Source organism: Artibeus jamaicensis, unplaced genomic scaffold, assembly GCF_021234435.1.
Source record: "Artibeus jamaicensis isolate MK-2021 breed Jamaican fruit bat unplaced genomic scaffold, CSHL_Jam_final scaffold_36, whole genome shotgun sequence".
NCBI lineage: Eukaryota > Metazoa > Chordata > Mammalia > Chiroptera > Phyllostomidae > Artibeus > Artibeus jamaicensis.
The window spans coordinates 123,028-139,500 of record NW_026522041.1 but is presented as its reverse complement, the minus strand read 5'-3'; the positions used below and the strand labels follow the sequence as shown (position 1 = coordinate 139,500).

Sequence of the window (16,473 nt, the reverse complement as noted above, 5' to 3'; positions counted from 1 at the left end):
GTGCATGAGACATCACAAAAATTACCCAGCCTGTGAAAGTAAGTCTATTTCCCCCATCTCCAAACTGCAGGTGCCTTTTGTCACTTACTTTGCAAGGCTGCAGAGTGTAAATCGTACATGGTATTTATAAAGTGCCTTGCATGTGGCAGGCTCTTGTTTTTCAGCATGGTTTCCAGTACTGACAACTTCTGAGCCGGGAGGGACGACAGCTTCACAGCTTCAGTGCTCACTGGGTATAGGATTCTGGTTTGATATTCCTTCTACTTTGAACGCCATGGTCTTAAATTGGGTGACACCAATTGACTGCCTGCCAGGTGTGCTGCTCCGAGCCAAGGCACCCTTTCAACGCCGTTATTTCTGGGATGCCTCAGGAGTAAGCGGCACGACAGACAAGGATTGGAAGGCTCAGAGGGGCAGTAAGTTACTCCAGGTTGCAGTCAAGGGAAGAGTTGATATTTGAACCCCAGTTGTTTGGGATTCAGAAGTCTGGCTTGGCCCTGAAGGATATGGATCTGACCTGAGTGGTAACTTGGACTGTGGACCTTGGCCACACCAGCTCAGAGTTCTCCCCAGTCAGATGTGCCTGGTCACATGTGGGCAGGAGCCCTTTCCAGGACCATCCCTGTGGCTTAGCACCTGTCCACCAGGCACCCTTTGGTTCTGCCGCCCACACCATAGGCCCAATCATGGGCAGAGCATCCACCCCTTTAACACAGAGAACCAATCGCCATGCAGGACTGTAGATGGGGGCGGCAACCCATGTGAAGGGAACAGGATGTCAGCTCTCCCACCTCTCCTGTCCAGGGTGTGACAGGTCTCTCAGCCTGCTCTGCTGCTTAACTGTGCCGTTGTACTGCTGGAGCAGGTACACCCAGCTGGATGTCACAGCAGGGCCCAAGGTCAGATGAAGTGAGGGCTGAGGCAGGACCACCTTGCCCACACGAAGGGAAAGGTGCACCGCAAGCACTGTTCAGCCTGAGTGGAATCTGTGCTCCCTCCCTGTCCACCTCCTTCCAAAGAAACACTGTAGCCCCAGGGGCCTTCTGCCTTGTTCCAGCAGGGGCCTGGGTCACTCCACCAGCTGAGGCCTCAGTTGGGACCACTGCTTGAATAGCCTCTCTCTTGTTTCTCATTTCCTGAGAATTGCAAAGGCAGTATGTGAGGGAGGTGCAAGGGATTCTGGATCCTGGCCCACCTACCCACCCCAGGCATCCTGCCCTCTTGGGGCAGAACTGTTTGAATTGGTAAGGCTGAGCCTCAGGCTTTGGCAGCCACAGCCCCACAGGGACCCCAGGCTCTTCCCTCCTCATTCCTCCACATGGAAGAGCAGCAGCCAGTTAAGAGACTCAGACCAGGATTACGAATGAGGCAATTTATTAACCCAGCATCATTTGTTCTAATGCTTCTTGTTGGCAGCTGCCACCTGTGGGAGAGATGGAAGAAGTTTACTGAGGACACTCGTGGGGTCTGTATTCTGGCACTTTGGGTGAGCCACCCCTGCCCAGGGAACTCCAGGCCTTCTGATGTATGTGGCCTCACATGCATTCATATTGTGAGAACCCTCACAAGCCTGGGCCTTTCACCTTTTTAGAATCATCAACTGGGACCCGAGGAAGAGCGCTGGAGTGAGATCCCAACACTGCCAAATGCCCTCTCACCCACACTGATGTCTGTGCCAGCCCCTGCTCTGGAAGAGCCCCCTCTCCCAGGCCACCAGCTTTCAGAGGGCAACACCTTCCATTCCTGACACTTGGCTAAAGTGACTAAACACTTCAAGGCTCTTGGGAGGCCTGCGAAGTGGAAGGTCGCAGGTGTGATTTCCTGTCAGGGCACAAGCCTGGATTGTAGGCCCAATCCCCAGATGGGGATGTTGGAGATGCAACCAGTAGATGTCTCCTTCCTTCTCCAGAAACCAGCAAGGTCACCGGTTTGTGCTGGGGGATATAGGGTTCCCGCTGTTTGCAGCTCACTGAATATTAATCCTAACCACCCTGAAGTAAGCCAAAGCAGATTCTTCTCCCAATAGGGAGACTGGCTCCAGCTGAACTAACTCTGCCCCAGGGTGTCCAGCCAGCCAGCCATCAGAATGGAGACCTGAGCTGTAAGCCACCCCACCTGATGCCCAGAAGCAGGAAGAGTGAGGAGGAAACACTGAAGACAGAAATCTGGGCAAAGCTGATGCCCTGCATAAAAAGCAGCCCATCTGAACCCTTGGGTTCCCTTCACTCCAGTTCTAGCAAAAGGTGAGTCAGAAATGTTTTCTCCTGCCTGCTCCTAGGGAAGCCCCCGGCCCCCCTGCCCCCGACCCCATTAGCCCAGGCTGTGTCCTCCAGGGAAGGAAATTCTTTTTTCAAAAAAGATTTTAATAATTTATCTTTAGAAAGAGGGAAAGGGAGGGTAAAAGAGAGGGGTGCCTCTCGCATGCCCCCTACTGGGGACCTGGCAACCCAGGCATGTGCCCTGACTGGGTATCCAACCAGCGACCCTTTGGTTCACTTTTGGTTCCCAGGCCAGCACTCAATCCACTGAGCCACACCAAGCAAGGTTAAGGGAGGAAACTCATCTGACAAAGCCCAGGCTGGGGGAAATGCCCAGATGGTGACCGAGGAGCACAGCCTCAGCCTGTACCCAGGCCTCACCTGTCCAGCGATTCTGTCCAGATCTCTCTGTCCCTGAGGTGTCAGTTTGCGGCCCCTGTGCGGGGGGAAAGGTTATTCAGCCCCTGCTGAGGGAAGGCTTTCAACCACCCTCCCTGCCAGGCTGGATGTGAACGGGGCTTCCCCGAAAAGGCACCCGGCCATGGAACCACGTGCTGCCAGCCGAGTCCCACTAACGGCCCCAGTGGGCTGCATTCTAAGGAGCTTGGGGCAGAGAGGGGACCCCTGGGAGCTGACAGGGTGTCATTCGTGCAAGCATTAGATCAAAAGCCCCGAAAAATCAATTGGGCAAAGTTAACGAGCAGGCTAATGAAAGCAGACAGTCGCTAAATTACCTTCCTGGAGTCCAGGGCAGTCAGCCAGAGAGGTCGGGGCGAGACCCCCGGCCGCTCCCCTTTCTGCGGAATCCCTTCCACCAGAGGGGCAGGTCCAGACTGTGCATAGACAGACCTGGCACCTCTGCGTGGGGGGGAGCAGGATGGCCCTCACTGAGTTCATTACAGGTGACTTGGCCCCAAGGCTCCTCCATCACCCCCCTTTCCCAGCTTTCCCTTCCTTGCTTACCCATCCTGGTCCTTTTCCACCATCTTCAGTCCCTCCAGGGCTTGGAGGACCCGGCGGGCCACACTCTTGGAACCTCTGCTAAAGTGGCTGGGCATGACACCATTTCTCTGTCGTCCTCCGTAGATCTTGGTCATGGAGCCAACCCCAGCGCCACCCCGGAGATACAGGTGCCGCGCTGTGGAAGCTGGGTAGGGTACAAGGCAGACAGACTTGAGGGAAGGGCCCCGACACATTAACAGTTCTGTGTGTGGCAGCTACTGCTCTGTTTCATAGCCAGGGGAGCTGAGCACACACACTAAGACCCAGCACCTGACCTCCACTCTCACCATGGCCAGCCCACGCTGCACCCCGGGCCCAGCCCAGGACACCCAAGCAGTGGAGGGAGTGTCAGAACCATCCTGCTGAGGCTGAACTTGAGGGTCTGTGGGTAAAGCCTAGTGAATGTTTAAGCCACAACTGTCTGTCTCTGTATGCCAGAGGGGCAGGAGCATGGAGAAGGGGCCTACTGCCACTTGAGTGCAATTCTGAGCCCTCAACCCCTGGAAAGACTGTGGTGGGGGTGGAATAGGGGGGCAGGGCCAAGACCCCGTGCAGTGAACGTTTCTGACCTGCACCGTGCATCACCCCCTTCGTGGACTTGGAGGCTGTTGTCCCCACACTGGCTTGGGTAAGTCCCTGGTCCACTCTACCAGCCTCCTTGGAAATGTTTTCACTTGGCCCTGGCAAGGCACCTGCCCCCATCCATGAACTGAGGGGTAACTGTCTTGCAGATGAGAGTAACTGTGACGATTCCATGTGAATGTGTCAAGTGCCGCTGTCCTTTACAGAAAAGGAAAACAGGCACTCACTGGCCTCTTGTCACACAACTCTGGAGGGACAGCTCCTCCAGACTGTTATGGTTTTCTACTTCAGGGGGCCACTGAGGTTTAAAGGAATTGGGGCCGAGGTGCACAAAGTGCCCAGACTTCAGTCATCACAGGGCACTGCCTGGTTAGGACACAAAGGGCAGTGACCCCAGGCCACCCCAGAGGCCAGTGCTGTAAGCTGGGGAGGGGCTGAGACTGAGCGGTGAGTGGGGCCTGCCTTCTCTCTGGCTGCTGCTCCAAGAGCACCTCTCTCCCATCCCCCCATCCCCGCCCTCCCTGTCCTCTGATTGACAGGATACAGCCATGGACTTTTGGGGGTCAACAGTGCAGCCTGTGGACTCACTGCCTCTACTTACTTAAAAACAACAACATCAACAACAAAAAACACCTCTCCTTGGTCCTTCCCATCCTAAACTTCCCCTTGCCCTACCCTCTACTCCCCTGCCCTGCAGGCACCGAGCTGCCCACTCCCTGGCAGGATGAAGAAACTCACCTGGTATAAGCCATCACCCACAATCTTTCTACCAGAAGTGACACCACAAGAAAAACTCTACCTTTTAAGGCCCGCACAGTTGCCCAAACACCTACCGCCGCCCCTGGCCAGCCCCTGGTTCTGGGGAAATCAGCTTCCCCACTTGAGATAGGAGGAGGACAGCCTGAGGGACAGGGTAAGGTGAACACTCCTAAGATGCCCAGAAGAGCCTGCCTACCAGAAATGAGATGCTGAAACTTGGTCTCACCAAGCTGGGACCAGCACTCTGACCAGTCCCAGCCCAGGCTCGATATGGGAAAGGCGGCCCAGCCCTGAGCTGCCCAGCAGACAGTTTGAATTTCAGCCCGCTCATCGGCTGCATCAGTCTGCCTGCCTTTCTTAGGTTTGTGCTTACTTGGGTATCAATGGGCAGAGAACCCGTTCCTGGAAAGCCTGCTATTTCCTTCAAGAGGGTAGGATTGGGTTTAAACTTTCTTAAACGACCTGGCATGATGTCAGATGTTACAAGGCCCTCCCCTGTCACCCCAGTTTGTGACAATCATCTCCCTGGCCCATTAGGAGGAAGAAGGTTATTAATGTCAAAAACTGGAAGCTTTAACAGTGGAAATACGGACTTCAACAAAAGACTGATCTCTTTCTCGCTCTCCTCGCTTTAGGCCTTGAGATCCAGGCCCTACTAGCCCCACCTTTGAAGTGGCCTTGTGACCACACAGATCGGGCCACACTTGCAGGCGTTACAAGGGCGAGCGAGTGAGGCGCTGCCACCAATGGCTATGTCTGTGGTCCCTCTAATGGCCTTCTCCTCCTTGGGAAGGCAACCTGCCCCTCAAATGTGAAGGAGGGAGCACTTAGGGCCCCTGCCCACTTTAAGTCCAGTCAAGGTGGAGTAAGCTGCATGTCCTGCTAGGCCACGAGTTTGGGACATGACGCCTCGTATGTACGTGGCTGACCAAGCAATGCTGTGCCCAGTGTCTTCACAGCTCAGCATCTCAATCGCTGGTTTTAAGTTCGGATTAGTGGCCCCAGCCTGACCTATTTAGTCAAAGTGATGTAAGGAAGCCTCCTAGATGAATTTTGCCTTTGACCCCTCCTCTGCTAAATCACTTCCCTGACAATGATTCAGCCCTTGACTTGCCCTGTAATGCCCCCCAGGCCTTGTTCTTCCCACTAACACAACAGGAAGGTAGGTCCCCAGCCCCATGCAGAGAGCAACCGCTCAACCCACACCCTACGATAAAGCGCACTCGGATGTGCCAACTAAGCAGCTGTCCACTGCCAGATGCCCGACAAGACACACAGTGAATTCTCACCCCGCTCTCAGGTGGGCCATTTTGAGAGTCAAGATCAATGAGGCTTGCCCAGGGCCACACCGCACCCCCCAAAGTCTTTCCTTGCCACCCTTCCTGCTGTTCCAGCAGGTCCCCACTCTCCTGCCGCAGGTTCTTTCTAGCCACACCGCACACCACCCCGCAAACCACTGCCTGGAGACTCCGTACTCCTACAGCCCTGTCCCTCTTCCAGCCCACCCTCAAAGGGCCCAGCACACCCCAGAGGTCCAGAAAAAGAGAAAAGGCAAATGGCACAGATCCTGCTCTGCCCTCCCAGGGCCATTTCACCTGCCTGCCCGTTTTCTCTTTGGTAAACAAGAATCTCCTGTGACGCCACCTTGTCCAGAGTAAGGTAAGAACTGTTCTATACTGTAAAACAGAGACCGACAAACTTCCCTTGTAAAGGGTCAGACAATAAATACCCTCGGCTTCATAAGCCACGTGGTCTGTTGAAACTGTAACTTGGCCTCTGCCTGGATGTAAACAGATGGACGTGGCTGTACTCCCAATAAAAATGTCCACAACAGGCTGTGGTGTAGGACCATCAATCTATGCTGACAGAGCAACATAAGTGAGGACAAAGTGAGGTCAATACAGCTTTAGAAACCCCAAGGAAGGGTTTCCACGAGGGCAGGCAGAGGACGCAGCCCAGTATGAGCTGCCGTGAAAGGTGCATGGTGGGCAGAAAGGAGTCACAGCCAATGAGAATCATACAGGGCATGGGCCCAAATCCCCGCTAATCTCTCCCCACTAAGAAATACAAGTATGTATTGTTGCCAGGAAAGAGCTGGAGCCCCCACTCCCCTTCATCAACGACAGGGTGGGAAGAACTGTGGCAATCACTAGCTGGCAGACCCCAAACATGTTACTTAAACTCTTTAACATCAACTACTTAAAAAGAAAAGAAGAAAGCATCAGTCCTGCTTGGTAAGTTTTTGATAGGCACAGATTAAAATACACACATATATTTACCTGACCAAATGGGAAAAACCATCAGATTCTTCCTCCAAATCTTAGATCCAAAGCTGCCCTGACCTACTGACTCTTGGGGCACTGTCAAAGAATGTTCAGGACCAGGGAGCCTTGCTCCGTGAGATGGGTGATGGGATGGTGGTGTGTCCAGGTCCCATCACTGCTGCGTGACCAGCAATAGCAAAGTCAGCTTCCCCGCACTAACTCCATTTTCTTTCTAAAAGCACAGCAGTGGGTGGGTAAATATGCCACCCACCTTTCCCACCATACAAAGTTGACCTTTTAGTCTTCAGGGGCCATAGGCTGTGGCTCAGTCACATTGGCACCTGTGCCCAGTCTAGGGCCTGACACAGAGCAGCCCCCGTGGATATCCAATAACGCGTGAGTGCACCGCCAATCTGCAAAACACATGTTCTAAAGTGCCAGACAGCGTGTACCCAAGGCAACTCTTCTCTGCCATTCTGAAGTTCTGTCAATTTTGAGACTCTGCGTTCCACCAATTTCCCATTTGAGGACAAGCTTTGGCAAGGACGGAGCCCCCATACTTCAGAGGAGGGAGGTTGGCAGTGACAGTTCGGAGAAACTTGAAATGTCAAGAACAGGGAAGAAAGAGCACTGTGAAGTCAGAGGCTACATTGTAATCCTCCTAAGTTGTTATTACTGGACGATCAATAAGATAGAGAGCTGGCAGATGGTCACAGGCCGATCGTAAAGTTTTCTCCTGAGCATTCTGGACTTGCCAGATCCCCAACCACTTAGGAATAACTTGACATAGAGTGGGAGACAGCTAGTGTGGTGCTCTGAGCAATCAAAATAAGACAGCTGACTTTTCTTCAATGATTACTCTGCAATAGGCAAGCATACTTTAAAGCAGTTTATCTGCATTAAACTCATTTGACCCAACAATAATCTACACTGATATATCACTAACCACATTTCAGAGATGGGGGAAACGAGGTACAGGCAGATGGAAACCACAAATTAAGTGTAGAGAAGGATCTGAACTCAGGAAGTTGGGACCCCCGGACAGGAAATAAATAATGCCTGCCTATAGAACAAATCACCTCTAAGCAAAATATGGACACTCATTTGTTCTTGGGTTTCCCTTGAGAATCAGAGGATCCTCACACAAACCTCTTACAAATGAAGAAAGATAACAGAGCATTAAAGTATTGAACATCACACAAAGCATGCAGTGACAGTCAAAGGTTTCTGCGGTGGGGGGCAAGTAAGAGCTCAGAGAGGGGACAGAAGCATGGCCTGTGCCATGGTCACCCAACAAACACCCCAGTTCCTCACCAGCTCGCGTGTAGAACCAGTTCTCATCATAGGGAGCAAGCTCTTTATGCTTGGCCAGCTTGACAGTGTCCACCCATTCAGGGACTTTCAGCTTCCCGGACCTGGACCAAGGGAGCAAAAAGGGCACAATTCAGCAGTTTCCACAAAACCCTTTCTCTCAACAGGACTGCAGGTTAACAGAAGCTGGAGGTGTCTCAGAAGATAAAGAGGCTGAAACTCGAACACAACCCGGGCCTCATGAAATAGTGGACTCCAACTGAGACTTCCAACAAGTGTCCCCTACCAGAAGGGGCACTGCGGATCCAGGGGTCAGGCAAAGACCACAGCCTCCATTCACTTGGAACCCCTGCCCCACACTCACTTTTTGAGGAATGCTGCCAGAGCTCTGACGAACTCCTGCTGGTTCACGTCTTTTACAGTAACTCCGGGCATCTGCGGGAAGGACCAAGCACGTGAACAAGAGAACTGAACTAGTGGAGAAGAGCGACAGGGTCCCAACGCAACCTAAAGCTCTGGGCTCCTCTGACTTGCGCCCGCGTCTGTAGAAATGTCGTAGTCTCTGACTCTAGGGCTCCCCGAACTCTCGGCTGCCCACGAGGCCCAGTCTCGATTCCCGGACCGCGCCGAGCCGGCAAGTCCGGGCCTGCCGCTCGCACGTGGCTGAAGCTTCTGGGGGCGGGGCGAAGTCGCGCGGACACCCCAGAGCTCCCAGGCATGCGTTTCGGACTGGGGTGTCGGACCCGGGCCATTCGCACACAACCCAGTCCAGAGCGCTTTTCTTACCGTGCGGCCTCCGCGCTGCCAGCCAGGGGAAAAGGGAGCAACGGGGTTTCCCGGGCGCACAAGTCGGGCGTCGGGTCTCGCGAGAAGTCTGAGAGCTCGCGAGAACAGTGTTAGAAAAGGCGGCTCCGCCTATCTTAGGGCGAAGGGGGCTTGGCTTCTTCCAAGAAGGGTTTGCGGTGTTACAGTGTGAAGGTAAAGGAAAAGGCAAGTGGGGGGGGGGTCGGTTCTGGAGACACGTTTCTTCTCCGTCCCGCTTTCTCCTGGAGAGTAATAGAGAGGAGCTCTTGTCTTCAGCTTGAAAGATCTGGTTTCGTTTGCACTGATCAAAGTTGCGGCGGAGGACACTGTGATGGCGGAAGTTATGGAGCAGTTTGAAGGACTGAAAAAAACCCTGGTTACTTCCGTTGTCTCCGAGTGGCTTTACTGGCCGGAAATGGGGATAGTGAGGGCGGAACTATGATGGGGAACCTAAAGGAAGTGGTAGAAACAAGTAAGCCCACCACCTTTCCGGTTTCGACCGCTAGTGCTCGCGGAGAGCAGGCGGCGGAAGCCCCACCCTTCTTAGGGCGGAAATTGCTTCACAACAGCTCTGGCTGGAGGCAGGGAGGAGATAAGGGCAGGTACTAACAGGCGGAGGCGGGACCTTGAGAGAAATTAGTTCAGCTCTGCCTCCTAGTGCCTGAAAGTGTTCGCGAAGTCCTTACCCTTACCTGCTTATTTATATTTATCTGCTTTACTGACCTGTGCAGCTTTAGGCTGTCCATCTCCCCTGTTAAGTCTTAAGTCTTTTCATTAAAAAAAGTGAAAGAACTTAAATGCAAACCCCGAGATCCCAATTGTTTGTCTCTTTTAAATGACTTCTTCTGTACACGGTGCATCACGTACAAATTTTAGCAACAATTTTTGTGTGTGTGTATGCCAGGCACAGGTAAACATTATGTAGTATTATTACATGCACACTCGACTTTAATCCTTATACAGTTCAAGAACAAGAAAGACACACCAAGGTCTGATGAAACTTAGCTTGTTGCAAAAGTGGAAACATTTAAATGTGTGTAGCTATTTTCTTATGTTTAAAAGATAGAGTTTAAACCATCAGAGCGAATAGTAATTTTTTTTTCTATCGTGAGATACTGCCTATGCACGATGCCTTAATTATTAAGCTAGTATGTTATGCCAATATCTGTTAAAAATTAAAACCAACTGTCTTGGTTGGTTTAGGCAGCTGTGACAAAATACCCCAGCCTGGGTGGCTTGTAAACAACAGAAATTTATTTTTCACAGTTCTGGAGGCTCAGAAGTCTGAAATCAAGGTGCCAGCACATGTGGTGTCTAGTGAGGGCCTACTCCCTTGTTCATAGACAACCATCTTTTTTTGTGTGTGGTCATGGCAGAATGGGGGGAAGTCAGCTTTCTGAGGCTTCCTTTATGAGGGCACTAGGAGGACTCCACCCTCTGAGGATGAGTCCTCCTCCCTAATCACCCTAGTCACCTTCCAAGGGCACCACCTTCAAGTACCACTACATTGGGGATTAGGTTTCAACATACTAATTTGGAGGGTGGGGGGGCACAAACATTCAGTTTGTAACACCAACCATACTTCTAGCATGATAATAGCATGTATTTAAATTAGGACCTTTACACTGTAGAATGTTGTTGAAATCTATTTTGCATTGTTTATAAAGCTTGAGGATAGTTTTAGTATCTCAGATTTCTCACCCAGAATCAACACGTGTTGATTTTGTATTTGTATCCACGTATAACTATAAATGTCCATATACTAGAGTGTTTTTGTTTTTATTTGCTTATACTTAGGTATTTATATTAAATTTTTATACATTTCTGATGTACATTTCTAATATCATTGCTGAATCATTTAACCTTAATTCCCTTGAGTCAATTCACTAAACATTTCTTTAAAAAGACCAAAAAAAAAAAAGAGCTCTTCAGAAGAACTGTGTAGTGTCTCATCAAAGGAAGATACAGGCAGGGTTAATAAAGAATTTGGGGAAAGGTGAAGCTTAGGTAAAATTTATATTAAGCAGTTTTCTGATGGACTCAAGGCAAAACATTTTATGCAATTGAGTCAACACTATGGCTAGGTTGAGAAGAATACACAGGGTCCTGTTTCCTTGGAAACTACAAGGTTAAGATAAATGTGCAATGTTATCTCTTGAAACTGCCCTTTGAAACTCTGCACCGAGGTTATAAATTGTGACTGCATCTGTGTGTCAAAGTGACTTAGACCCTCCAGGCAAAAGTGAGATGTCCCATTCTCACAATTGTTGTGATTGCAAAAAGCAAACTTTCTGACAGTCTCTGATTTTAGATAACATGATTTCTCAGCATTGTGTCCTTGGCGTGAATTTGTGTAGGTGTTAATTTTTACAGGTTAATAATCTCAACAACTCTGTGAGGTTGGTACAAACCAGGCAACTGAGGCTTAGAGAGTCAAGTCACTTGACCAAGGGCAAGGTTAGACCCTGATCTGGGATTTGAATCTACAACTGATAACTGCTCTTTCTCCTTCAGTGACTCTATCAACAGAAACTTTTTTTTTTTTAAAGATTTTATTTATTTATCTTTTTAGAGGGGAAAGGAAGGAGAGAGGGAGAGAACTGGCCTGCAACCCAGGCATGTGCCCTGACTGGGAATCGAACCGTGGTTGCTTGGTTCCCAGGCCCGCGCTCAATCCACTGAGCTACACCAGCCAGGGCTCAACAGAAACTTTAAAAATGGTTTGAGGCTGTGGTTTATCCTGACAATGGGATACTATTCAGTACTAAAAACAAAGGAGATATCAGGCCATGAAAAGACATGAAGGAAGCTTAGATGCGTATTATTGAGTGGCAGAAGCCAATTAAAAATTGATTTGAGAGAGAGAAAGAGAGAGAGAGAGAGAGAAGAATGATCTGTTTGTTGTTCCACTTATTTATACATTCATTGGTTGACTCTTGTATGTGCCCTGACTGGGGATTTAACCCACAACCTTCGTGTACCAGGATGACACTGTAACCAACTGAGCTATTCAGCCAGAGTGACAGAAGCCAATCTTAGAAGTATATTGTATGATTCCAACTATATGACATTCTGAAAGAAAGCTAAACTATGAAAACAGAAAAAGATCAGTGGTTGATGAATGTGGAGGTGGAAGAGGGAGGAATGAATAGGTGGAGCACAGAAAATCTTAGGACGGTGGAACGGTTCTACGTGATACTATCATGATGACTACATGTCATTATACTGGTACATTTGTCCAAACCCATGGAATGTACAACACCAAGAGTAAACCCTAACGTAAACTGTGAACTGTGGTTGATAATGACGTCAATGTAGATTTACCAGTTGGAACAAATGTACTCCCTCTGGGGTGGACTAGAGTTAACAACGTTAACTGGGGAGGCTGTGCCTGGGTGGGCAGGGGATATAGGAAATTGCTGTACCGTCCTCTCACTTTTACTGTGGAACAAAAGCTGCGCTAAAGAATAAACTATTTAGAAGATGGTCCAAGGGCAAGAAGCTGTTCGTGTTGTGATGAGGGAGAGAGGTGGCATCGTAGTGCACTAACGATGTAGGAAAAACCCTATTCCTAAGGAATCAGACAGGATGTGTGTTCTTAAGTCATTTATCATGAGCCCCTAGAGAGGAAAGGAATGCAGGTCCTGCATACTAATAGTATAGTACATGATACTATACTATTCTTGGATACTATGCTATACTATTCTTGGATAGGGAGATAGAGCTGGACAGAGATAGGCACAGCTGAAGGTGATCAGGCCTGTGGGAAAACGGGCATGTAGAGAACTCTGCCTGAGAGGCTTATCAGAGATATTAAGTTAGGTGAAAAGGATGAATCTTGCTTTGGGGAAGAGCTCAGGGTCTCATGAGGGTCTATGCAGGACACATCTATGCAAACATGCTGGGGGCTGCAAACCCAGCTACACAATAGGACAGGGGTGCAAAGTAAGGACGGCGATTGGGATCTGAGTAGAAACTGGATGGAGATGGCTGCTGTGATGTCAGTTCTGCACCGGACAAGGAGAGTGGTTGGGACTAGACCAGCTTCACAAAGGGCTGAAGTGAAAGGAGCATGGATTCCTAAAGGACAAAATGTGAAATGACTTCCTGACGTAAAACCCGGGAGAAGCCTTGTTTGGAGAGACAGGGGCAGGGATGGTACTCCGACTTTGGAATCTCATTGGTTATTTTTGCAGAATGTCGGGATGGTGCATAGAGGAAGCTTAGAAGAGATATACCCTATTGGATGGACCAAAACAACCTTCTTTGCCCTTGATGGGAAATGGAAAAGAGGTGGGAAATATGAAACAGTGCTCACAGTCCATCGGCTGTAATCTGTAAGGGCTGGTCAGAGGCCAGGAGCCCACCGGCCTGCAAGTGAAGCCTGCTGTACCCAAAGGGGTAGGGACATAAAAGCATGAGCAATTCTTAAATCTGCCCTTTTCTCCCAAGCTGGCCTATGCCCCTTCTCTCGGGCACCAATGGGAAAGCCCTAACAATGTGATAGGCACATAGGCCGATGTGGGATGCCCGGTCCCTGGGAGCCCTCCCGGCCACTGCAGGTGAGAATAAGTCATCCTGGACGTAATCTGTTGTTCTGGCAGAAAAGGGGTGGCAATTCCCTCTAATGGAGAATGCCCCGAGCCCTTCTCCAAAATGGCTTTTATTAGGATCGGAATGTGCAGGGGAATACAGCATACATGCAGAGCTTATCAATCAATGTCCAACAAGCTATAGTCATTAAAAAACTGACATTATCCATAGATGACAATTGAAGAAACATAGAGATTGTCTCAGGTCAGGGTCTGTGAGACATGCTGATGCCAGGTGGTTGTAAAGGCGTATTTCATGAAGCAAGGAGTTCACTCCCTTGCTTTGAACTTAAACATCTGGCTTATATCAATAGAGCTATACAAAGCAAAGCAAGCCTCAAAGAATACAATGTATTTTTCAGGCCTGATTTCCCATGGGAACCCTCAGTGTTAGTGTCAGATCATGCCTGCCACCTGCATTCCTGGCTTTCCAGTCGAGACTTATTGGCCAGACTCTTTCAAGGCCTGCTTGTGTGGGCCTATAGTCTCTGAAACCACACAGAGTGGTCTCAAACAGGCCTAGGCAGAGGCATGAAAAGCCTGGCCAGACCTGGCAGTAAGGGGAGGTGGGCAGTAGGGAAGGGCCTGCCCCTAGCTTTTCCTCCTTGTCTCCATCACTTTCTCTTTTTTTTAATTTCTAATGTCATCCTTTTATTTATTTATTTATCTTTAGAGAGAGTGAGAGGGAGGGAGAAGGAGAGGAGAGAAACATAAATGTGTGGTTGCCTCTCACATGCCCCCTATGGGGACCTGGCCTGCAACCAAGGCACATGCCCTGTCTGGGAATTGAACCAACAATCCTTTGGTTCACAGGCCGGCACTCAACCACTGAGCCACACCAGCCAGGGCTCTATAGTGTCATCCTTCAACCCCAAATTATACTTTCTCTTTTACCCCTCCCAGCTGGAGGAGCTTGGTGTACCAGGGACCTTTGGTCAGGCTGGAGTAGCAGGGTCTTAACCAGGATGCAAGTTGCAATTCTTCCCTCCTCTGTGATTTTGTGGACTTGGTCAATGGAGAGCATGGCACAGCAAGGCTTAGGCGGGTCTATTAAGGGGCAGTCATATATGTAAGTTATAACAAGAGGAGGGAAGGAAGCTGTGAGGTGGAGTTTCCCACTTTGATTATCTTGCACTAAGTGTTGCAGACTTGCTACTCTGTAATTTTTTAGGGAGTAGTCCACCTTCCCAAGGCCCCAAACAAGGAAGAACAATTTATAATTGGATGCCATCGCCATCGACCGTCTTGAATAAAAAGAGAGGTGTAGGTAACATCGGGAAAAAGAATCGGCGATCAGACGCATCCTTTGAGCTTTCTGTTTGCCCTTTCTAAGGGCAGGCATGAGAGGAGGGTCTCTAGGCCTAATATCTTTGGAATAGCTCAACAAGTCTTCACATATTTGGAATGTTTCAAGGAGAAGGACTTGGCAACAGACGACCAAGAAACAAATGTAAGCAAGATCTTCATATCACTTAATGATGTATTGAGTAAAAAAATAAAAAGCTTTTTGAAAAACCTTTGGGACTCATCTCTGTCTCCTGGAGACCTGAATCTTTCACTTTATGTTTTATAAAAATTTCTTACTAATTGATTTTAGGTCTGGCAAGGAGAAGGAAACTTCCCCCAATATCTGCCTAGACATTTTCCCTAAAATACTTGGGCAGGTCACTTTACCTCTCTAAGCTTGTTCCTTCATTTGTGAAATGGGGGTAATCGTGCATAGTTTATGGAGCTGCTGTGAGGGTCTATGTGAACCCCATACAGTGTATAACCAGTAAGGGTAATAGCTGTCCCTAACCTTTTAGAGGTCCTTCAACGCTTAGACGCATGCACCTTCCTAGTTCAGGAAAATCCTTAATAATGACTAATTTGATTCTTCCTGTCCTTCTTGGCCTGTTTTCCCATTTGAAAAATGTTAGAATAGCATTAAGTTGGCATTCCATTGGCTAAAGCTGGCATGAAGACATGTTTTGTTTGGCTCATGTAAAATTTAAAGAAGAAAACTGAGACAACATTTGAAAATTAAGATGTTTTACACAGAAATCTAGTTTTCCAGATCCTCTTAAAAAATCCGGGGTGGCAATACTGAGCATGCATTCCTGCCTGACAATAATCTGCCAGGGTCAGAAGGAGGCTGTCCTGTTAGGTAATATGCATGTTTTCTCAGTTTTCTAGGCTCCCCAGGCCTTCTTTCCTCACTTCTGTGATCTGGTTGGCCCTGTAGGCACTTCAGTTTGTAGCTCTCTGGACAGATGGAAACTGTCTATGCCTGACACAGAGCAACCACTTAATTACTAAATCAGTGAATCTCCCACTGTCCCCCCCCCCATACCTTTCTTTCTTGTCTGACCATAAGAAATCTGTGTTTGGCTCTGACTGGTGTAGCTCAGTAGATTGAGCACAGGGCTGTGAACCAAAGGGTTACTGGTTCAATTCCCAGTCAGGGCACCTGTCTGGGTTGTGGGCCAGGTCTCCAGTAGGGGGCGTGCAAGAGGTAACCACATATTGATATTTCTCTCCCTCCTTCCTTTCCCCTCTCTCTAAAAATAAATAAAATCTAAAAAAAAAAGAAATCCATCTTTGTATTTATCTGTGGTAGTTACTGAATAATGATTTTCATTTTGAGAAGTGAAATGAATAAGTCCTTTTTGTCCATTAGGACAGGCCAGGTTAGGCTGTGGTAACTAGTAATCCCCAAGTCTCAGTGGCTTAACACAACAAAGCTTTATTTCTTCCTTACTCATACAAACTTAGACACAAAATGAAAATAATCTCCCATTTTTGCATGCATGGAGACAGACATAAGTGCACAGGTATGTACAGAATTACATGTCAAATAAATATTCTGAAATATGAGTTCATGCAAAAACCTATTTAGAAGTTTAAATCGCACAACTCATT

The 16,473-nt window shown here is 48.9% G+C and overlaps 1 protein-coding gene across 1 annotated transcript; it reads right to left on the bottom strand.

Annotated features, from left to right (window-relative positions):
* Positions 1-1,357: 1,357 nt before the first annotated feature.
* RPS19 (ribosomal protein S19) lies at positions 1,358-9,047 on the bottom strand. Its single transcript, XM_037160044.2, has 6 exons — positions 8,963-9,047; positions 8,541-8,611; positions 8,180-8,280; positions 3,222-3,405; positions 2,640-2,694; positions 1,358-1,423 (listed from the first exon to the last, which is right to left on the bottom strand). Exons 2-6 carry the CDS (start codon positions 8,609-8,611, stop codon positions 1,397-1,399), a joined length of 438 nt encoding a protein of 145 aa, XP_037015939.1. The 5' UTR covers positions 8,963-9,047; the 3' UTR covers positions 1,358-1,396.
* Positions 9,048-16,473: the final 7,426 nt, after the last annotated feature.

Bases quoted from the DNA above. Each gene is read 5' to 3' on its own strand.
- RPS19 (XM_037160044.2), bottom strand. From the start codon at position 8,611: ATGCCCGGAGTTACTGTAAAAGACGTGAACCAGCAGGAGTTCGTCAGA. The intron at 8,281-8,540 runs GTGAGTGTGGGG...CCCTTGGTCCAG, and splicing joins CTGGCAGCATTCCTCAAAAA to GTCCGGGAAGCTGAAAGTCC. The intron at 3,406-8,179 runs GTGAGGAACTGG...TACCCTACCCAG, and splicing joins CTGGTTCTACACGCGAGCTG to CTTCCACAGCGCGGCACCTG.